We start from the raw sequence: 18,339 nt of genomic DNA, 5'->3' as shown, positions 1-18,339 counted from the left end.
TGAAATCACCAGTGCAGGATCCCAGTAGCCATATCCAAAATATTTTGGCTTTAACTGTGTAAAGTGGAGGTAAGTGGAGACGCATGAGCTGTGATGGTGTAGCACCAATGTGTCTGTGAACAAGTGTTACCATTTTTGGCCATCAGAATTTGAAAATAGTAATTTAACAGGAAGTCCCACATCAGCTGCAGCCATCTTGGTTGTTTCCACAAATACTGCAACAGCACTCCTCTTTACTAAGCTTGGTTTCTGCTTGCTGTAGTGTCCCCAGCGCAAGGGTGTGTCAGCCAAAAATGACGTCATCGTGTGTTGCGCGAAACACAAATACTTGGCAAGTTGTCAGTCATCGTATCAAACAGGCCCCATATTAGATAAATGGTTGTGATTGGCTCAATTTGAGCCAGGTCGCTGGAGTTTACCTGCAATTATAGAAAGTGAGGAAAACAACAAGGAAACAAACATACAGTTCCAGCAAACCAATTAATAATATCACTTTCACACTTTTTTTTCTTTTCAAAAAACAACAACAACAAAAAACGGTTTCATTGGATCTTAACCTATGACATGACCCAGTAAGACAAAACAGTTACCATGAAATATGGACTGTAAGGTAATTAATTCGTTGAACAGTAGTGGTGACGGTCATCCTGCGTCATCAGTGTTACACAGTCCCATGCAGGGAAATCTAGCAGGTCATGCAGCACTTCACTTTTAATTATTTTCTCTGACATCACAAAAAAACTCACAAAGAAACAATGGATCAAGAGCATTGTTAGTTGAGGCTACAACTAATAGTAATTGTTGTTTTGTATGGGAATATTACAGGGGGATGGCTATTCAAAATCATCAAATACTCATGCAAATTCATGCAAAAATCACACAGGCTCTCTATCACCACAACACAAACCACAGTTTGCTTGAAAGCAGATCAAGAAAACCAGAGGTTTATGTATGAAAGTAAACTTCCCCACTTTTCAAGTCACTGAGAGCAGCTGCAGCGCTGCAAACACCTCAGTAACCCCACTCTATCCCCGAGAAGTCAAAGTACCCTTGTCCCCATTCTGTCAACAGTAAGATACTATATAGTGATGCTCCATGCTGCTGAAGCCTGTAAATTTCACACAGACCAATTGCTACTCATTACTGCGAGTAAATGGCAAATACAGTCTCAGCGCATGTTGCCAAATCATGGGTTGTAAAAGGCAGCATTATCCTCTCCAGCACACAATACAGATAAGGCAAAGAATGAGACGTTTAACCACTAAAGATTAACATACCAGTCACCAGCCAGTCTGTGGCCCCATTCTGCTTCAGTATTCCACATTGTCTGCTATTGTTTGAGTGTAAATGACAAGGGTAGTCACTGAACACTGAGCAGGTATGTGGAGTATTAGGATGCAATAAAGTTGCAATTACATCTGTGCAGAGGGATATCAGTGATTTGATCTGCCATATTTATAATGTGTGTCTGTAATTCCTGTTTAGAAAGTAGGCATTCAGGGCAAATTATCCTCTGCACATTCCTAGGTCATCTGATGATAGTAATCCAGTTTGAACAGAAATCTTTTAAAGTAATAATGACTTTCTCTTCCGCCAGCTGGCAGATAATAACTATCTCTCGTTGTTTCTAAATGTAGCACTTCCAGCAGTTCAGCACATTTGATGACGCTGATGTACTTGCATGATTCTTGCAACTTTGGTAATATAGAAACAATTAAGACATACAGAATGATGTATGCAATTAAGCATGACAGAATGGCATAAGCATTTAGTCCAACTCTTTTAGTCTGTCTACACATAAAAGTTAAAAAGATCGACACATACGTAGGTAAAATTGCCTCTACTGAGACAGCACATAACTCCTTCAAGAAATACCACCAACCTTCCAGTGCCTGTTTTTGTATATATATTGGGACATATAGTGGAGTGGGCAGGACCTATCCCCAAACTGATTGAAAATCTTCATGAAAGTCTAAATAAAAGTTGTGTACCTGTTCATGGTCTGGGTGAAAACAAGAAATGGAAATAAAACAGAATGTTTTAAAATTTCAAATCACATTGGCTCAATTGATTTTTCTTCAAGGTGGAGGTTGTATAAATAATGTGAGGAAGCCCAGATGAATATAAAGCTGGCTTTCATGGTACTATGCAGGATTCTTGGTTATTGTTTGCAAACATACTAGCCAGTGAAAATAAAAGTGAATCCCAGATTCAGTCTTGTTTAGCATTTTGCCTCATTACATTTGCTTTATTTCTGAGCTCTGTCTCTTGGATGCCTGCTGTTTATGGTCTGGCACCTGGTCACTACCTTTTTATGAAGGCCAGACCTCACCTTAACTATTGACAAAAATCTGAAAAGCTCTGGTGGCCTTCATGGAAAAGAAATAGGCAGCTCTAGCTGACACTGAATACACAATAATGACTAGGCAAATGGTATCTGGAAAAGCGCAAATAATCCCAGTCTGAAAATCATTGCTAAACAGACAGGCAAAAAATTACTCAGTTGTATTTAAAATTAAAGTGGTATATGTTGAATTTGGTAGACATACAGTACGCTGCTGATGTGCTAATTTCTGTACTTCCAGAATGTAAATGGACCTGGAATACTGAAGTAAACAAGCACATCATTATGATGAGAATGATGTTAACTCAGTGTGCTGCTTGTTATTTGCCAACAAATACATACAAAAACACATTAATTCAGTCGGGCTTTCTGTCTCACACACAGACACCTATACACAGACACACACATCTGCATTCCCACAGGTGTGTTATACACACTTCTAGGTACTCAGTCTTGTGAATACAAGTTTGAATGATCCTGATGATCAGTGCCAAAAAATGGTCATTTCATAGGCCTGCGTCTCTTGTATGTTATGTCCACCTATGTGTACATTTTAGTTGCAAAACCATGGATGCATTTGGCGCAGAAGATTAATGGCTCATTTATGCTAAATGTTAGATATGGATATGGACACCAGCAAAGCCCTCTGTCCATACTCTGTGTTCATTTCTTCCACATTTGTGCAAATTTTGTGAAAGCTTACAGATACGGACGAAACAGTGCCGTACCACTGGAGATCGTGGAGGCAACATAGCGTAGTTCAAGCAAGGTACGACTGTAGGACACAACAGACATTTTAAAAATGGCAGAATGGAACGGATCGATAATATAGTGAAAAGAATTCTCTGTCCACATGTTGAGATGTATTTAATGGCCTGACAGACTACAGCCGGACAACACTGCCTCCATTACAAGGTACATTACTACGAACTCCTCCATCATCACTATGTTTTTTATTATGGATGCACCGATTTATCGGCAGAACATCAGTATCAGCCAATATTCGTCTTGTTGACTGCCATTGGTCTATCAGCAAATGAGATGACATTCACCAATGGCTGTGGCTGATGTTTTCCTGTTGTGTCACATCAATTTTGTGCAGGCTAAAAATCAGGACTCAAGACAAACAGCCACAAACTGAAATTAATGAGCACGTACAAGAGGAATACAGTGACTGTTTGGCAGATGGACTGTGATTTCACTCTTGTGTTATGAGATGGTGAGTAGCAGCTGGCATCCCATTGTCCAAGGGACAACAGAAAATGTGTTTGGGATGGTGATCTTCCCCAGGACTTCGAGATGAAGGGAAGCAGTAAACTCACTATCGTCACATCAGAGGGCGCACCCTATTGTTTCCCTCATGATGCTACATTGTAAACAACAAATCTGTGTTAAAATCGGCGGGAGGAGAGCTAGTTAACGTTAGCTGTTTGCAGCCGGTGGCTATCAGCTCACACAGGTTGCACAGAGTTGCATTATGATGCGTTCAAGCTCTATTCAGCAATAAAATAAGAAATGGGCAATGGTAAATTGTGACGGTCTTATGATGTGTTCACTGTAACCTTGTAAAATTTAGATTTTTACCAGCCACATATAAATAAAATCTGTGCAAAGAGAGAGCCCAAACACAAAATTAATATCGCTATTGTATGTGTGGCTATGTGTGCACAGGCAAAGAAAACAAAAAAGGCCAAAAAAGGCTAAAGGCACAGGTAAAATGATTACAGAGAAACAATAGGAAGTAAATGGTTTTGATTTCTAAGCCTGACACAATATAGCCTGGCACTTCTTCCCTGCTGGCAACTTGGTTTAAGTTAATTTACCAGTAAAAATAGACTGCACAGGGACGGAAGGGAAAACAAATGAATAAATGATTGTGTTTTCTACCCTGAGACAGACAGTAGGTGGGCTTGGGCGTACGAATAAGGTGGAGGGAAGGAAACAGAAGATGGAGAGTGGAAGTTGGTTAGGGCGGAGAGAGAGAGACAGGAGGGAAAGTGGGTGGGACCAGGGGATTGGGGGAGTAAAGCGCAGAGAGCGGCAGAATTGGAGCAAGAGGGGGAGGGAGAGAGGGATATTGGTACAAGTGTGTTTCTGCAGTGACTGCCCAGATATGATGAATGGCCTGCAGATACCTCTGTACAGCTGAATGCAAACATCTCCATTGTGTACACTCTGCCATCTGTGATTCATCATTTGTTTTTGCCCTGACTATGTTTTTCTTTCAGATCTAGCAAATGAGATAGTGGAAGCAGCAGGAGTCAGCGAATGCATCTCTAATGACCATAGATGAGTTCTGATAATATTACAGCGCTTTATCACAGCGCTGACATAAAAATTATTACACTGTGACCTGTTGTGTTACTGGCGTCTTCTGTCTCAGCTACAAACATGTTCATTCTCGTCTAGTATAGTCTTTCATTATTCATGGTGTGGATAGCAATCTATATAAATTACATCTCTCCAACAACACTTCAAGTCACATTTTATTTTATTTAAAGGATAAAGCTGGTGTTATTCCATATTTTCCATATTATTGTCAATAAATCTGAAAAGACCAAAACAAACAATGCATTATATGGTCTCTCACTATTTCCCATAGCCTCAAGCTCATTTGTTTGTTCAGAAGACATTAATCTTCTAAAATGAGTCACACACAAACAGTTTAATTATTTAAGAGGTTTAAGTAATTTCCTAAAACAGCTGAGTGCTGTAGTTTTTAGCAAACATTACTCACAAAGAAGTAAACAATGCATTTCTTGGGGACTATTTTCACCCACAGTTTGCAACATATTGGGTGCACTGATGAGCACAAGGCACCTTCAACATGATGTTATTACCAGCTCGTCACAAACAGCAGCTTGGTCAGTAACTCTACACTTCAAACTACGACACTGAAGGTACAACTCAAGCATCAGTTTCAGATGCGTCAGTTTCCTTGTCAATTTTTGCTCGTTACATGATTCATGTTTTTTCAAAATAAACTTCCCTTTCACATGAAACATGGGTATCTCCACTCTTACATACTCCATTGGTTCCTCTAAGTGTGTACTATTGCTGCATAAGGATTTACACTGGTGCATCTCATACAGATGCTAAATGGTGCCTTGTGTGTATCAGACGCTGAAGGCCACGGACCAGGCTGCCATATTTGATGGCCTAGGAATGAGAATGGGTAGGCACCACGTGGGATGACTTAATACAACTACAGTGTTGTCGTCATGGTGAAGGAACATGTCAGTGAAATGATGTGGTTCCTCGATGGAATAAGCTATACCAAACTTTGGATGCGGTGGCACTGTCATGCAGTGGTTAGCACTGTCATCTCACATCAATAGGGTTCTGGGCCACCCCAAGCCATTCTATATGAAGGTTGCATGTTCTTCTTGTCAGCGCTGGTTTTCTCCATGTTCTCTGGCTTCCTCCCACAGTCCAAAGACATGCAGGTACGGTAAATTGGTAACTTTAAATTGCCCATGAATATGAGCACGAATGGTTGTCTGTCTCTATGTGTCAGTACTGTTATAGTCTGGCAACCTGTCCAGGGTGTACCCTTTTGCCCAGTGTCAGCTGCAATAGGCTCCAGCCACCCCGTGATCCTTAAGAGGACAAGTGGTTACAGAAAATGGATGGATGGATTGAGACTTTGGATACAGGCAATATTTGTTAGAGGGATCAACTTGTTGGTTTTGGTCTTCTGTTGGCTAGAACATAGCCACTGGTACTTTCTATGGGCAAAATAAAAACTTAATGTAAAACACTTGATCAAATTACCACTGTTAAAATAAAGTCAGATATTGATGATCTACCATAATCTCTGTAGCAATTTTACGCAAATAAAGTAGCCTTAAGGGACCAAATATGTTTTGAATGACATCAGAGTAAGGTGACATGTGCAAATAAATTGGAGCAAAAAGTCAATTACAACCGATAACAGAAATGTTTTCACCTTGGTTGACAAGTCAATGAGAAAATAAGCAAAAATCAGTTATTGCAACTACGATTCCCTATGGAGTTTCTCTTTACATTCAGTACTGCTCACCAAAACACATTGCGTATACTTAAGGTTTAACAAGCATATTTGCTGCATAAAACCTTTACAAAACTCATATTCTATATGGTCTGAATTTGTACTGTCAATTATTAATTTAAACAAAAATTTAGGCTAAACAATAAGTTCAAATATCCATCAAGACCTTCCACTATAAATCCCCCAACAAGGTACTTGCTACACTTAAATACAGAATGGAAGCTAGAAGATATAAATATAGATGTATTTTAATGACCTGAGAGGATACTGCTGTGTTTAGCTGAAATATTAATATTAAACCTGAAATGATTCTGTGGTGTAGTAGGGACGTTTATGGAGCTACAGTCACTAAATGACCAGCGTTTTTTAAGTGTCACAGCAGTCTATGGTGTGGGGAAAATCCATACAGCATAGTATCACAATATTTTGATGTTACTGCAATACTCAGTATATTGCAAAATGTTTAAAATTGCAATATTGTATCGTGAGACCTCTGGTGATTTCCACCCCTGGCAGTCTGATACGTCTACAATTCAAACAAGTGTTTTTTATTATCCCCTTCATACCACATGTCAAACATGCGGTTTCTGTGTGTAAGCTGAGCTAACTTTCAGTACTCTCTCCGGCTCAGCTCCTCCTCCACAGCTACAAAGTCACAGCACAGATAGATATCCATAAAGTGATGGTTTATTTATAACTTTGTTGGGCTTTTACTTTATGTATCTGGGTTAAATCCCAGTAATTACAGCTCTACTGTGGAGAAAGAAAGAACGACAGAGCAAAAAGGACATCAAGAAAGAAAGAAAAATTGCAAACCAAAGAGTTGGTGTGTTGAATTCTTGGAGTTGTTAATTTGTTTGTTCTTTCATTCCTTCTCGCTGTTGTCCTACTGTGTCTTCTGCTCTACAATGCTTAATATTTTCTCTTCCATCTGGCCTTATATTTATTTTTCTCTCCGTTTCCTCCAACTTTCTCTGTATTCTGCTATCACACAGTGTTTTTTGCCATCTTCCTCTTTTATGTTCCTGTTTCCGTCCTACTCTTACTGTACTTCTTGTTCCTACCTTCTTTGCCCCTCCCTCACGGTTTTTCTCTCTCTCTTTCTTTCTCTCTCTGCTTTATCCCCCCCCCCCCCCCCCCCCCCCTTCTCTTCAACTCCCTCCCCCTCCTTACTCAAACATTAAATGGTTGTTGGCAGTGCCACTGATTGATCGTGTGGCAGCCTATTAGTCCACAGGCCAGCTCCCCCAGCCTGCTCCTAGAGGGCCTGCAAGGCAATCTGAAAACCATCCTTGCTAGAGAGCAGTCCGGCTCCCAAACTGAATATGGAACAGCCTTTCCCGTGGCTGCTTAGCAAGCACAATACAAAAGCATCACATAAACTCAATTCAGATATCCCTTCATACCTGATAATGAAACAATATCTATTCAGTTACTTATACGCCTTAGGTTGGGATTTCTAACAAGAAATAAAGGCTGAAAAAAGAACATTTCTTCTTATAGTTCAGCACAGAGGTAAAGTTTAACTGTTCCAGTGCAAAGACACTCCAGTGGAATACAGTGTAAATTGAAGGAAATATGTATTTCTTCTTTTTCATTTATCCTAGAAAGAAGTCAAGCTTTTGGCTGAAGTGCAGAAAATAAAACCTTTCCTTTGTGTTACCTGTATTTTATATCCCGTCCAGTGGCCACAAAAAGTCTTCTTTCTGCTTGGCTGGATGGTGTCTGTAGTAGTCAACAGTTAAACCAACGTTCTATTTATGTGCAAGGTTTAATAGTCTGGCAACAATACCGATGCTTCAGGCTATGCTAACAATTAAGAGTTAACTTGCTGTTTAATGATGGTTAAAAAATACATACACATGTAAAGGTGGCCTGTGGAGTTTTTGACCACTACTGGGCTGTGGAGCAATGTTTTTATGAATGGGTCCACAATTGACCCTTTGCTAAGGCCCGCCCCTTTGCGATGGTCGGAGTAAGCATGGAGCCCACACTGTAACTAACTGCACTCCCTGAAGAAATATTATCATATTTTTGGAAAACTGAAACAATGATTCCAGAGAGAAGCAGACAGAGGGGTCTACAGTCTGTGTGTGAAGGATATATCCAGGATGTCAAACTGACTCAGCAGCAACAACAGGTTAAAAAGACAAAGATAGTTAGAAGATAAAGCCTATACCAAGCCTATAGGCTACAGATCACAGTGTAAAAGTGAACCACCACATCACTGCTGATCGCCACAGAAGACAATGAATATAAAGGGAAACTTCTCTGATATTGAACCAGCTGTGTGGCATCGCAGTGTGTGCAGATGAACGCTGTTTGGCTTTGTCCCCGTGCCGCTGCCAGCACCTGGACCTCCGCCGCCAGACAGGCAGGGATCTCCAGGGGAAGTCAAACAGCGTTCATCTGCGCACAATGTGATGGTACACAGCTGGTTGAGTATCAGCAAAGTTTCCCTGCTTCCCTTTACTGGTTCCTGTACAGCAGGGTCTGTCTTTATTCACTGTTATAATCACCAAAAAGCAACAGCAGTATGTGTATACATTCAGTAGGCTATATCTTCAGTAGCTAGCTAGCTAACCCTACACTTTTCAGGGCCTGATTTTGGTTTTGGAACAGGGAAGAAACGCAAATCCCCTTCCTACCTCTCTAGGTAACGATTATCATTAATACACGACGTGCCCCAGGCACAACATTTAGCTCCAAATCCACAAAACCAGCCTGAAAATGAAGGAAATCTGAAACGATTGCATTAGAGTCAATGGAGCACAGCTGTGTTGTTGTCGGACCTTGATCTGAGCCGGCCCTATACTACGTTATGATTGGCCAGCCGCATCCAGGGGCGGGACTTAGCGAAGGGTCAATTTGTTTGGACATGCATGAACAGGCAAGTGGTGTGCTACACAATCCTGCCAATGGTGACATGCTATTTCACTGACCTACAGGTGGCGGTAACACACACGTTCTTTTATACCTCCACCATGTCCATTATCCTGGAATATTAAGCTAACTTGCTATGTACTAATGCTTATATAAGATATTTCATTCTCGTATTTCATTCATTCTCAGGAGAAAAGGGGAGAAGTAAGTGAACTATTTTTAAACCATTGCTGACATTTAATCCATAATTAGTAATATAATTATGGAATTAATAATAATATAATGTTGGCATGAATGCAGTACGGTAAAATGCCAGGTCCCAATTACCAACTTCATAAAATATTGTCTCGGGAATAACATTTGTTGTCTCAGACTCTTATTAACATAAAACAACAGAAATAAACATACGTGGGAGGGTGGTAGTCTGCTGCAGTATCACTTTGGGCTCTTTATTTAATTTAGGCAGAGAATAAAAAGAAGTAGTTGTCTTTTTATGTTTTCCTCAAATGATGAATATTTTATTTGGAACAAAGCTCAACTTGGAAACGTACCATCAAGATGAAGAAGTCTGTGTGTGCTCACATGCCTGACTGACCAATACATCAAGGAACTGCTACGCCAACTACCTATCATACACGCTCTTAGCTCTTGAGGTGTGATCTCTGCTTACTCTCTGAGCCTGATATGTCTGATAAAGCCTTGAAGTTTTGTACCACTTTCACAGGTGAATAACTTGCCAAGGGAGCACAAAAGACAGCTTCTCAGGAAAGGTTATGAGCTAGCGCGCGCGCGTTGTGTATGACTGAGACATTTAAGAGTCAAGGCGACTGAAAGTAGAGCAGAAAGGGATTGACCTTGAACCCTCATCCCTTCTAAATGTTAAAATACTGCGAAAGGTCACAGAAGAGCAGAGGATGTTTCCTTGGAGAGAGAAAAAGGAAGATAGGGGAGAGAAAGGGGGAGAGAGGGGGAATAAAAGTAGGAAAGGTTGGCAGAAACAGGATGAATGATACATGAGTTGATAAGGAGGACTTTGACTTTTACCTTGCTTTTACTAAAACATGCCCACCAGAGGAAAACTCATAAAAATATGTACAAGACACACACTGGACAGCTTGACAGAATCAAACCATCTTTTGACTTGGGATATAGTGGATCTAGTCTTACAGACACATAAAAAATAAAGGGGGCAAACAAAGAGGGAGAGATGTGGTGAGACAGCACACAAAGAGCAGGTAAAGAAAGTAGAGGGTGAGGAAAGAAGCTGACGGGACGTAAAAGATAAAAGATGGAGGATGGCGAGAGTTTGGGAGAAAGAGAAACTAGGGCACAGGCGGGAGGAAACGGCGCGCTGGTGTTCTTTAAAGTTGAGCCATCACAACCACTAAATCCCCAAAGCTGCCTGCCAGGACTCATCCTCGTCCCCTGGTACCATTGCACCTTTCAGAGCTTCACTCCACACCTCCATATCCATCTGTCTCTCACTCTCTCTGGTCCCTCTGCATTCTTTCACTAAGACGGCTCTCTCTTCGGCGCACAGCCTTTCAGCTTTTCTTTCTTTTGTACCTCTCTCCATGCCGAGCAGTGGCAGAAGAGGGAAGTGTTGCATTCATTTATTAATTTCCTAACCCAGTGCCACTGACTCGTCCTCTAGAGGCTGCAGTTATGACTGGCGGAGAGGGAGGCTGTCTACACATCTCTGGCCCCCCCGTCCCTCCGTTCTCTTCTTTCCTTTTTGTCTCCTAGTAGCTGGGCTGTCTCCCTCGCTTTTAGAGGCTCACATTTTTGTGGGTCATCATCTGTTCAAGTCTCTATGTTCCAACGCTTTGTCTCTGTCGAACAATGTTCAGATACATAGAAAAACATTCTCCATCTTTCTGCTTTGCAGAGTCTGTTTCCATGCCCCCTCGCACTGGTTACACTTGAAGTGAATGAAAAATATGAATCAACGACAGGAATGTCATTCACAAACTAGACTAAACAAGCTGAATTCATTTGTGGCAGTCTTCATACTACAGTTTCACTGCAGTTTCAGATGAACACTTCTGATATTTCTCCCAAACATACCCATTAATCATCATCATCATCATCAACATCATAATTAAGTCTGATCATGCTGTAATAACTGATTGTTTTTTTTTCTCAGCTTGAGACCACGGAAACAATCTGTAAACTCAACGCTGGCATATCCCCACCTTTTACCAAACAGTTATTACTCATTTAGAATTGTGTTTCTGGGCACCTGGCCAATGTATGTCCAATATACACTCTCTTTTAGCTCTGTTTTTGGTCTCCACCAACTCCGGAGGGAAATATGGCTTCTCCACCTGCACCCTGGTCTCATTCCCAGGGCATGAAAATATGCCACTTAGGTTGCACCCCCCGCATCAAGGGGGTACCCTTTAGCGTCTGTATGAGACACACTGGGCTTTCAACCAACTCCAATGTAAACCTGTCCGTGTCATTACTAGATGTTCAGAGCAATGGATGTAGTATAAAGAGTGGAAAGTCCACTTAGGAGGTGTTGCATTAAGTACACATGTCTGCCGACGAGTGTTAGCAGACATGTGTGAGCTGCTCTTGCTGAGATAGACTGTCCGATAGACAGATCTCTTCATAGGTTTCGTCATGAGAGTCATTAGTTAAGTGTGTGTTAGTTAAGTTGACTCACGTGATGATGACGTCAATCATTATCTTTTCCTAACCCTAACCAAGTAGTTTTGTTGTCTAAACCTGACCCACAACCCCTTCTTATTCACGTGATTCAACTCACATGATTTACGGTGGACCACTTCTGCGTCAAGCTTCACAAACCCTTTCTGCGTCAAGACACAACACACAAGACATCTTTATAATGACGCTGAGGGTTTGTACCTAAGGGTCAAACGTTTCTAAGTTTGTCTAACTTGCCAGATGCAAGTAGCATACAATGGGTTTTTAGAGATTCTTGGTTGAAAGCCGCTGCTTGCTGCAGCCAAAAAAGACACGATGAGAGCCATGGGAGTGAATCAAAACAGTTAAGCTATTGGGAGCAAAACTTAATTATAGGCTATAAAACTCCATAGGGCCAAGGTGAACTTGAGATATGGGTGATTATTCTCTGTGGGTTGGTCACGACAAGTGCTTAGAAGTCTTAGATTTTCAATATCGTATCATTCTAAGTGTTGTCTTTTCCTGGTTTTAAAGGCTGCATTACAGTAAAGTGATGTTATTTTCTGAACTTACCAGACTGTTCTAGCTGTTCTATTATTTGCCTTTACCCACTTAGTCATTGTATCCAAATTACTGATGATTATTTATCAAAAATCTTACTGTTTTTACATTGTGTGAAAACACTGATAGTCAACAGTACATCATTGCAATATTAGTACCAAGGCATTTGGTAAACCATATTGTGATGTCTGATTATCTTCATATTGCTCAGCACTAAACATAATGTTATATGTGTACAAGGTGTTTTACAAATGCTCATATCTCCCTCATATAGTTTCCTTTAAGTCCCTTTGTTTGCTAGTTCCTAAATGTGAATCCATGCAGCTGTGCCACTAAAAAAAGCAAGGTTGTGCTTAGTCAGCACATCGAGGATAAGTCTGTATAGACTGGTACACATCGTGACTTGAAACTGATCCTGAGCCAGGATGACAAAGCAACATCCCGTGTTGCAGCCACAACAGTGCGGCACATCGTAGACATCCTCTATATCATAAGACCATAAAATGTGTGTTGAAATTGTTGCTACATCATTTCACCACATCAGACAGGTTACTAAGGTGCAGTACATGCAGTTTGTAAAACCAGCACAACAGCATTAGCAGGCAGACTCCAACAGAAAACAAGATCTGAGGCTGTGTGATTCAGTTGCCAAGAAGAATAAAAGCATGTTCATCACATAGTAAACAGACATCAAAGCACTGAAAGACATCCTAGACATTAGATTGTATATTCTATATAGAACACTTGGGAATGTGCTGCTTTGCACTCTGCTCTTACCTTAATACTTAATGCAGTACTGACAAATTGAATACACTGTATGTATTCTCATGTCTTTGCCCTCTTACAGTGAATCACTGCAAACATATTTTTTATGTTATATTTACCTACAGGGAATCAGTCTTATTGCCACATAAATGGCAGGGAGCCTCGAAAGTATGACCCTTTTTTCAGACTTTTTCATCAGTCAGATAATTAAGGAGGTGGGCAAATTAGCTCAAACAACATGACTGTGACTAAAACACCGAGCCTAAGGCTGCACATTGTGAAGTTTTACTGTTAGTCTGCAGTTGCTCATTCTTTTTGGACAAGAAATGTGTCCTCCAATGCTCTTCCACTGTTTGACTTGTAGTGTAAAGTGTTATATATTGCTTAAATTGTTTAATTGCTCCATTTGAACCAACAGTGCTTCTTTGTATGACACAATGTAAGGCACAAAAACACATTTTCTGAAAAAACATGAAAGTGCAGCCCCACTCCACCAGAGAACAGTAGCGCTGTTGATTTTCTTAAATGTCTGCGCTTTCTCAACTGCTTTCCAGTTATTTGCCGTGACTCATTTCATTGCTTTTTTGGACAGCTGACATTCATCATGTGTGTAAAAGGCACATCCTCTTTGTGGTCATACAGTGCAAAAACATGTGTGGTCAGCATACGATATGCTGTGTCACTATAGCATTTCAAAATAATACTACACACTGTTAGTGACTAGTGTAGAACCAATTAGCTCAGTGCTTTATTAGTTTCATTAGCTATGGACACGTTTGTTGTTGACATCATGGATGTGCTCACTGGCATCTTGCACTTTAAATGCAGCTCAGAATATCACTTGATGCAAATAAATATTAGCATTTAACATTATTAAAACATTCAGTCTGACAATATCTGCTTTTGCCCTGCAATATATATAAGTATATGTAAATACATAAGTGGAAAGTGTGTAATATATTTTAATTTATGGTTAGCATTGTTTAATTAGAAAGTAGGCTAGCATCTGTGACTGTTTCTTTACCTTTGTGAAACAGCATAAATCAGGAAATCTGTATTTTCTTCACTCCCACATTGTAAGACACTTTGCGCCATGACAGAACTGACGTTTAGATGACAACACCTTCTCTTAGTCAACAGGGAAATGAGAAGTAAACTGCCACAGTCACACTATGGTATAGCACATACACTGTTAAAAGTCACTGTATAGCACTTGAATAAGTATTTAAATGCTTACTGAAAGCTGCCACAGCCAGTATGAGCGTGACCACGATGGAGACCCAGGAGACCCAGAGTGCCTTCTTCCTGTAGCTCTGAGCCTCATGGGGCTTCAGGCGCATGCTGCTCTCGAGGAGACCTGCAGTGAGACACATAAACTCTGTTACAAGGACAATTCCTGCTTTCTTTGTGCTTGTTTTGTAACATTCATTTTATGTTGTGCTTTATGACATGATCATATCAGACAGCCAGAGGCAACATCAGTGGTCATTTTGACCTTCTCCAACACTCACGTCAGAGAGGAATAAGATTCTCTTAAACCCTGAAGAATCACTTGGGTTATTGAAAGAAAGGGTTTAAGCTTGTGTGCCTAACTACGATGCAGAGCACAATTCTGCCAGTTATGCTTAAACTTATTTCAGTTCAGCATTATCAACCAGTGATTCAGGATTCTGGAGCACAACAAAGGTGTGATGTTTCGGTGATGACTCGTGAAAATGGTTTAATTTCATCTAAGTACATTTACACTTTTACACATTGAACTAGCCACTGGCCCTCCAGGCTATTTAACACTATACGGAGGTCAGAGGTCTGGCTCTGCCGGATAAACCCTAAAGGAAAGTTCACAGAAACGTGTTGTTGAAGTAGCAGCCATAATCAATCCACCACAAAAGACCACATAGACCCATCAATGGGTATTCACTACTGCTTCGAACAATGGAGCTGTTTCTTCCACCCTTCATGCGTCCTTCAGCTAACGATAATTCTCCACACCTTCCATCAGAGCACCGGACCAATGGGGATTTACACTGAGTGACATAATGCCTGAGGACTCTTGCTATACTGCAGATTATAGGTCATGGGAGAAGCAAAGCTCAGACACAGCTTGTCAAGTTTTACTTCCTTTACTGACCACCACATAGGGAACTGGAGAAGCAGCAACAGTACACCTGTATCAAACCACCATGCTGAACACTCATGCGTGAACTGTCTAAAGTAGTCCCTCAAACTAATTCAAAGCAATCAGGAAATAACCTCTTGAGAATATAAAATTACCAATGAAACCAATCAAGTTTACAAATTAAGTCGACAAAAATCAATCTTTTGTTGCCATTGATTTTGAAGGACCAACCTTAATAGCTTTTTAAGGTTCCCTTCTAATAACCTGAACAGAGACTGTGCTAAGGCAAAACACACAGGATAACAATCCACATGCATTTCCTAAGGGCTCAAAGCCCTGTTTCTGTGCGAGAAGCCTTCGCCTGAAGTCACAGACAAAACAGCCCAGATTCTGAACCGCCTGGAGCTCTTCCATTGTCATGAAACACGAGGCAGGCACTGCAGATTCATGCAATATTTATAAGCCTGAACTTTTACATCCAAAAGGGCTTTTATTGCTATCAGTTGTCATTCTATCCAGAAATGTGTGCCAGGGACCACAGAGTCAGCTGCCTGTGAACTGTCCTGAGACACAGAGGGTGTTTCCTTTGCAGACTGCAAGTTTGGCCACAAAATCAGGCAGATAATTGGAAATAATGAAGGCAAAATCCTCTGATCCTAGAGTGAGACAAATGTTTGGACACAGTTCAATGATATTTAGAACTTCCTTTCTGAGTAGACTATCTGCAGTCAAAACCCTAACCCCTCTTTGTCGTTGGGGTCCTATTTTAGTAAGGCCTTTAGATATAAAAATGAGTTTATGCTACATGCCTTTATAGCTATTTGAATTGGTTTCTTTTGAAGAAAATAATTTGTTTTGGGGGAATTTTCTCTCACTGGCACGGATGACCAAAGCATCAACACATATAAGGTGCCATTGCAGTGGCAGAGTTATGATACAAGATTGTTCCAGAAAACTTAAGAAAGCTTCCACAGAGTAGACCCTTGCCTCTTCTGTGCTCCCTCTCTTATTTTTTTAAAGAAAACAACTGAATTTCTTTGAATGGTGCAGTAACCTCCACTCTCCATCTCCAACGTGACACAAACCTGGGTCATTTTTGTTGTGAAGATTTCATGTAAATATTTGTCAGGGTACCACATCACTTAACCTACAGGAAACCTGGAATCACGGATTGTAGATCTGCCCAACCTCAAAAACAGATCATCCCTTAAACCTTGGAATTTCGTAACTTGAACACTGACCAGAAGGCCTATTAGCCTAAGTTATGACACTCGAGACAACATCAGATGTTGCTTTGCATTTTACACAATTTCACTTGTGATCAACCGCCTGATACTAAACAACAGAAACAATTCAACATGACTTACAGGCTTTAAACTACATGTAATTATGACTGTGTATGTGTTTGCATTGCAAAGATGAAACCAAGCCATTCCAGAAACAACTTAGTCTTGGTCACATGGTTGTTTTATAGACTAAACAGAACACAACTTATGACTGAACCAGTTTTCATATTGTCATATCAAACCTTTTTAATAATAAAAGGCAAACTATGTTTCCCATGATGCCATCAACAGCATTTTTGTATTTGGCCCTGTCTGTCTGGTACATGTCCACATCTTTCAAACGCCATATGTTTGGTTTGTTACGCTGTTAGGAAGACAAAGCTAATGTAAGTTTAGAGACTTTACAATAAATTGTAACATTTTCTCAGACTTGACAAACCTCCAGAGCCACAGAAGACACGAACAACAGCACTGTGTAGTACTCCCCATGAGAACTGACCATACTTGAAACATCACTGATGTTCCCTTTAAGTTTTAAACCCCATCTCAGTTTCAATGAGACGTTTTCACAGTATTTTTGTAGAAAAGCTATTTGCTGGTGCAGTATCTGTTACAAGAACATTACAGTCCCCTTTGTCTAAGTATGTTTACTACCCTAAAAACTACAGTCTTGTCACCCATATGACAAAAATGGCCCTTTTGACAAAGGTATAATCAAACTACTTCTTTATAACCCCTGCCTTTCTCTGGGATGGCCAGTTCACCCCTTCACACAGCCCTTGGTGTTGTTCACTCCTACTGATTGTCCCATGTGGGTGTAGACAGAAGAAGACATTGCAGACAAAGCATCCAGAGGGAGTTGGTGCAGCTACTAGAATATGATCCCTCACCAGCTTCCCACTAGTGAATACTGCCAACTGTTTCTGATGGACAGCCAAACCCTTTCACTCCAAGCAATGTACTCCTTCAACTGGCTTTAGTTTAGTTCAGGCAATTTGTATCTATAACTCTCAGAAGCTTCTTTGAATCCAAGTATGTATGTTGAGGTGAAAGGATATGTGCCTGGGGCCCCTTATGAACCTGTTATGATGCATTTGTAACATATATACTCTACTCCTGTTGTGTCAATTTGGGAGGCAAAGGGGATCAATGTGAATGCAATTGGTTTAGATATCTGCCAAATACACATATCTTCAGAAGGTATGTTAGTAGTCTTGCATCCATAATTTCTATTTTCAGTGTCATTCTCATATTGAATTCATTAAAACACGTAGCCTACGTTTTGGTTTCACAAGGAGGAAAGCATCAGATGCAGACCGCTTTATCAGCATGCTCACCCCTTGACTCTCACCATCTAGCTGATGTGAAATCGTTTAATCTGGCTGTAACTGATTTCTCTGAAGATAGCAAATCAAAGAAAATCACATGGCTTGTGCTTAAAGGAAGCTAAGAATTATCTGGTAGGCCTCCGTCAGGGCCAAGAATAAGAACAAGTTGCTGTACTACAGGCAAATTGAGTCACACTGTGTGTATGTGAGAAGACTAAAATAAATGGGTCCCAATGTGTGTTTAGCTTTGTTCAAAATCTGTGTGTATTGTACAAGTGGCGTGTACTTTATGTGTGTTTAGAACTACAATTACACACTTCCAATCTTAACATCACTTCTTTTCTCTGGTCATTTTTGATCTGTATTTCAAT

General features: G+C 40.5%; 1 protein-coding gene across 1 annotated transcript in view; it reads right to left on the bottom strand.

The window, feature by feature from the left end:
• tmem163a (transmembrane protein 163a) overlaps positions 1–18,339 on the bottom strand; it is an 88,546-nt gene that overhangs the window by 66,534 nt on the left and 3,673 nt on the right. Inside the window, exon 2 of the mRNA XM_033617651.2 lies at positions 14,473–14,592. Coding sequence (XP_033473542.1) covers positions 14,473–14,592 — 120 coding nt within the window. The remainder of the gene's footprint in view (positions 1–14,472; positions 14,593–18,339) is intronic.

Source organism: Epinephelus lanceolatus, chromosome 14 (assembly GCF_041903045.1).
Source record: "Epinephelus lanceolatus isolate andai-2023 chromosome 14, ASM4190304v1, whole genome shotgun sequence".
NCBI classification, from domain to species: Eukaryota; Metazoa; Chordata; class Actinopteri; order Perciformes; family Serranidae; genus Epinephelus; species Epinephelus lanceolatus.
Note: the sequence above shows the minus strand (reverse complement) of the source record. Positions and strands in the feature narration are given on the sequence as shown.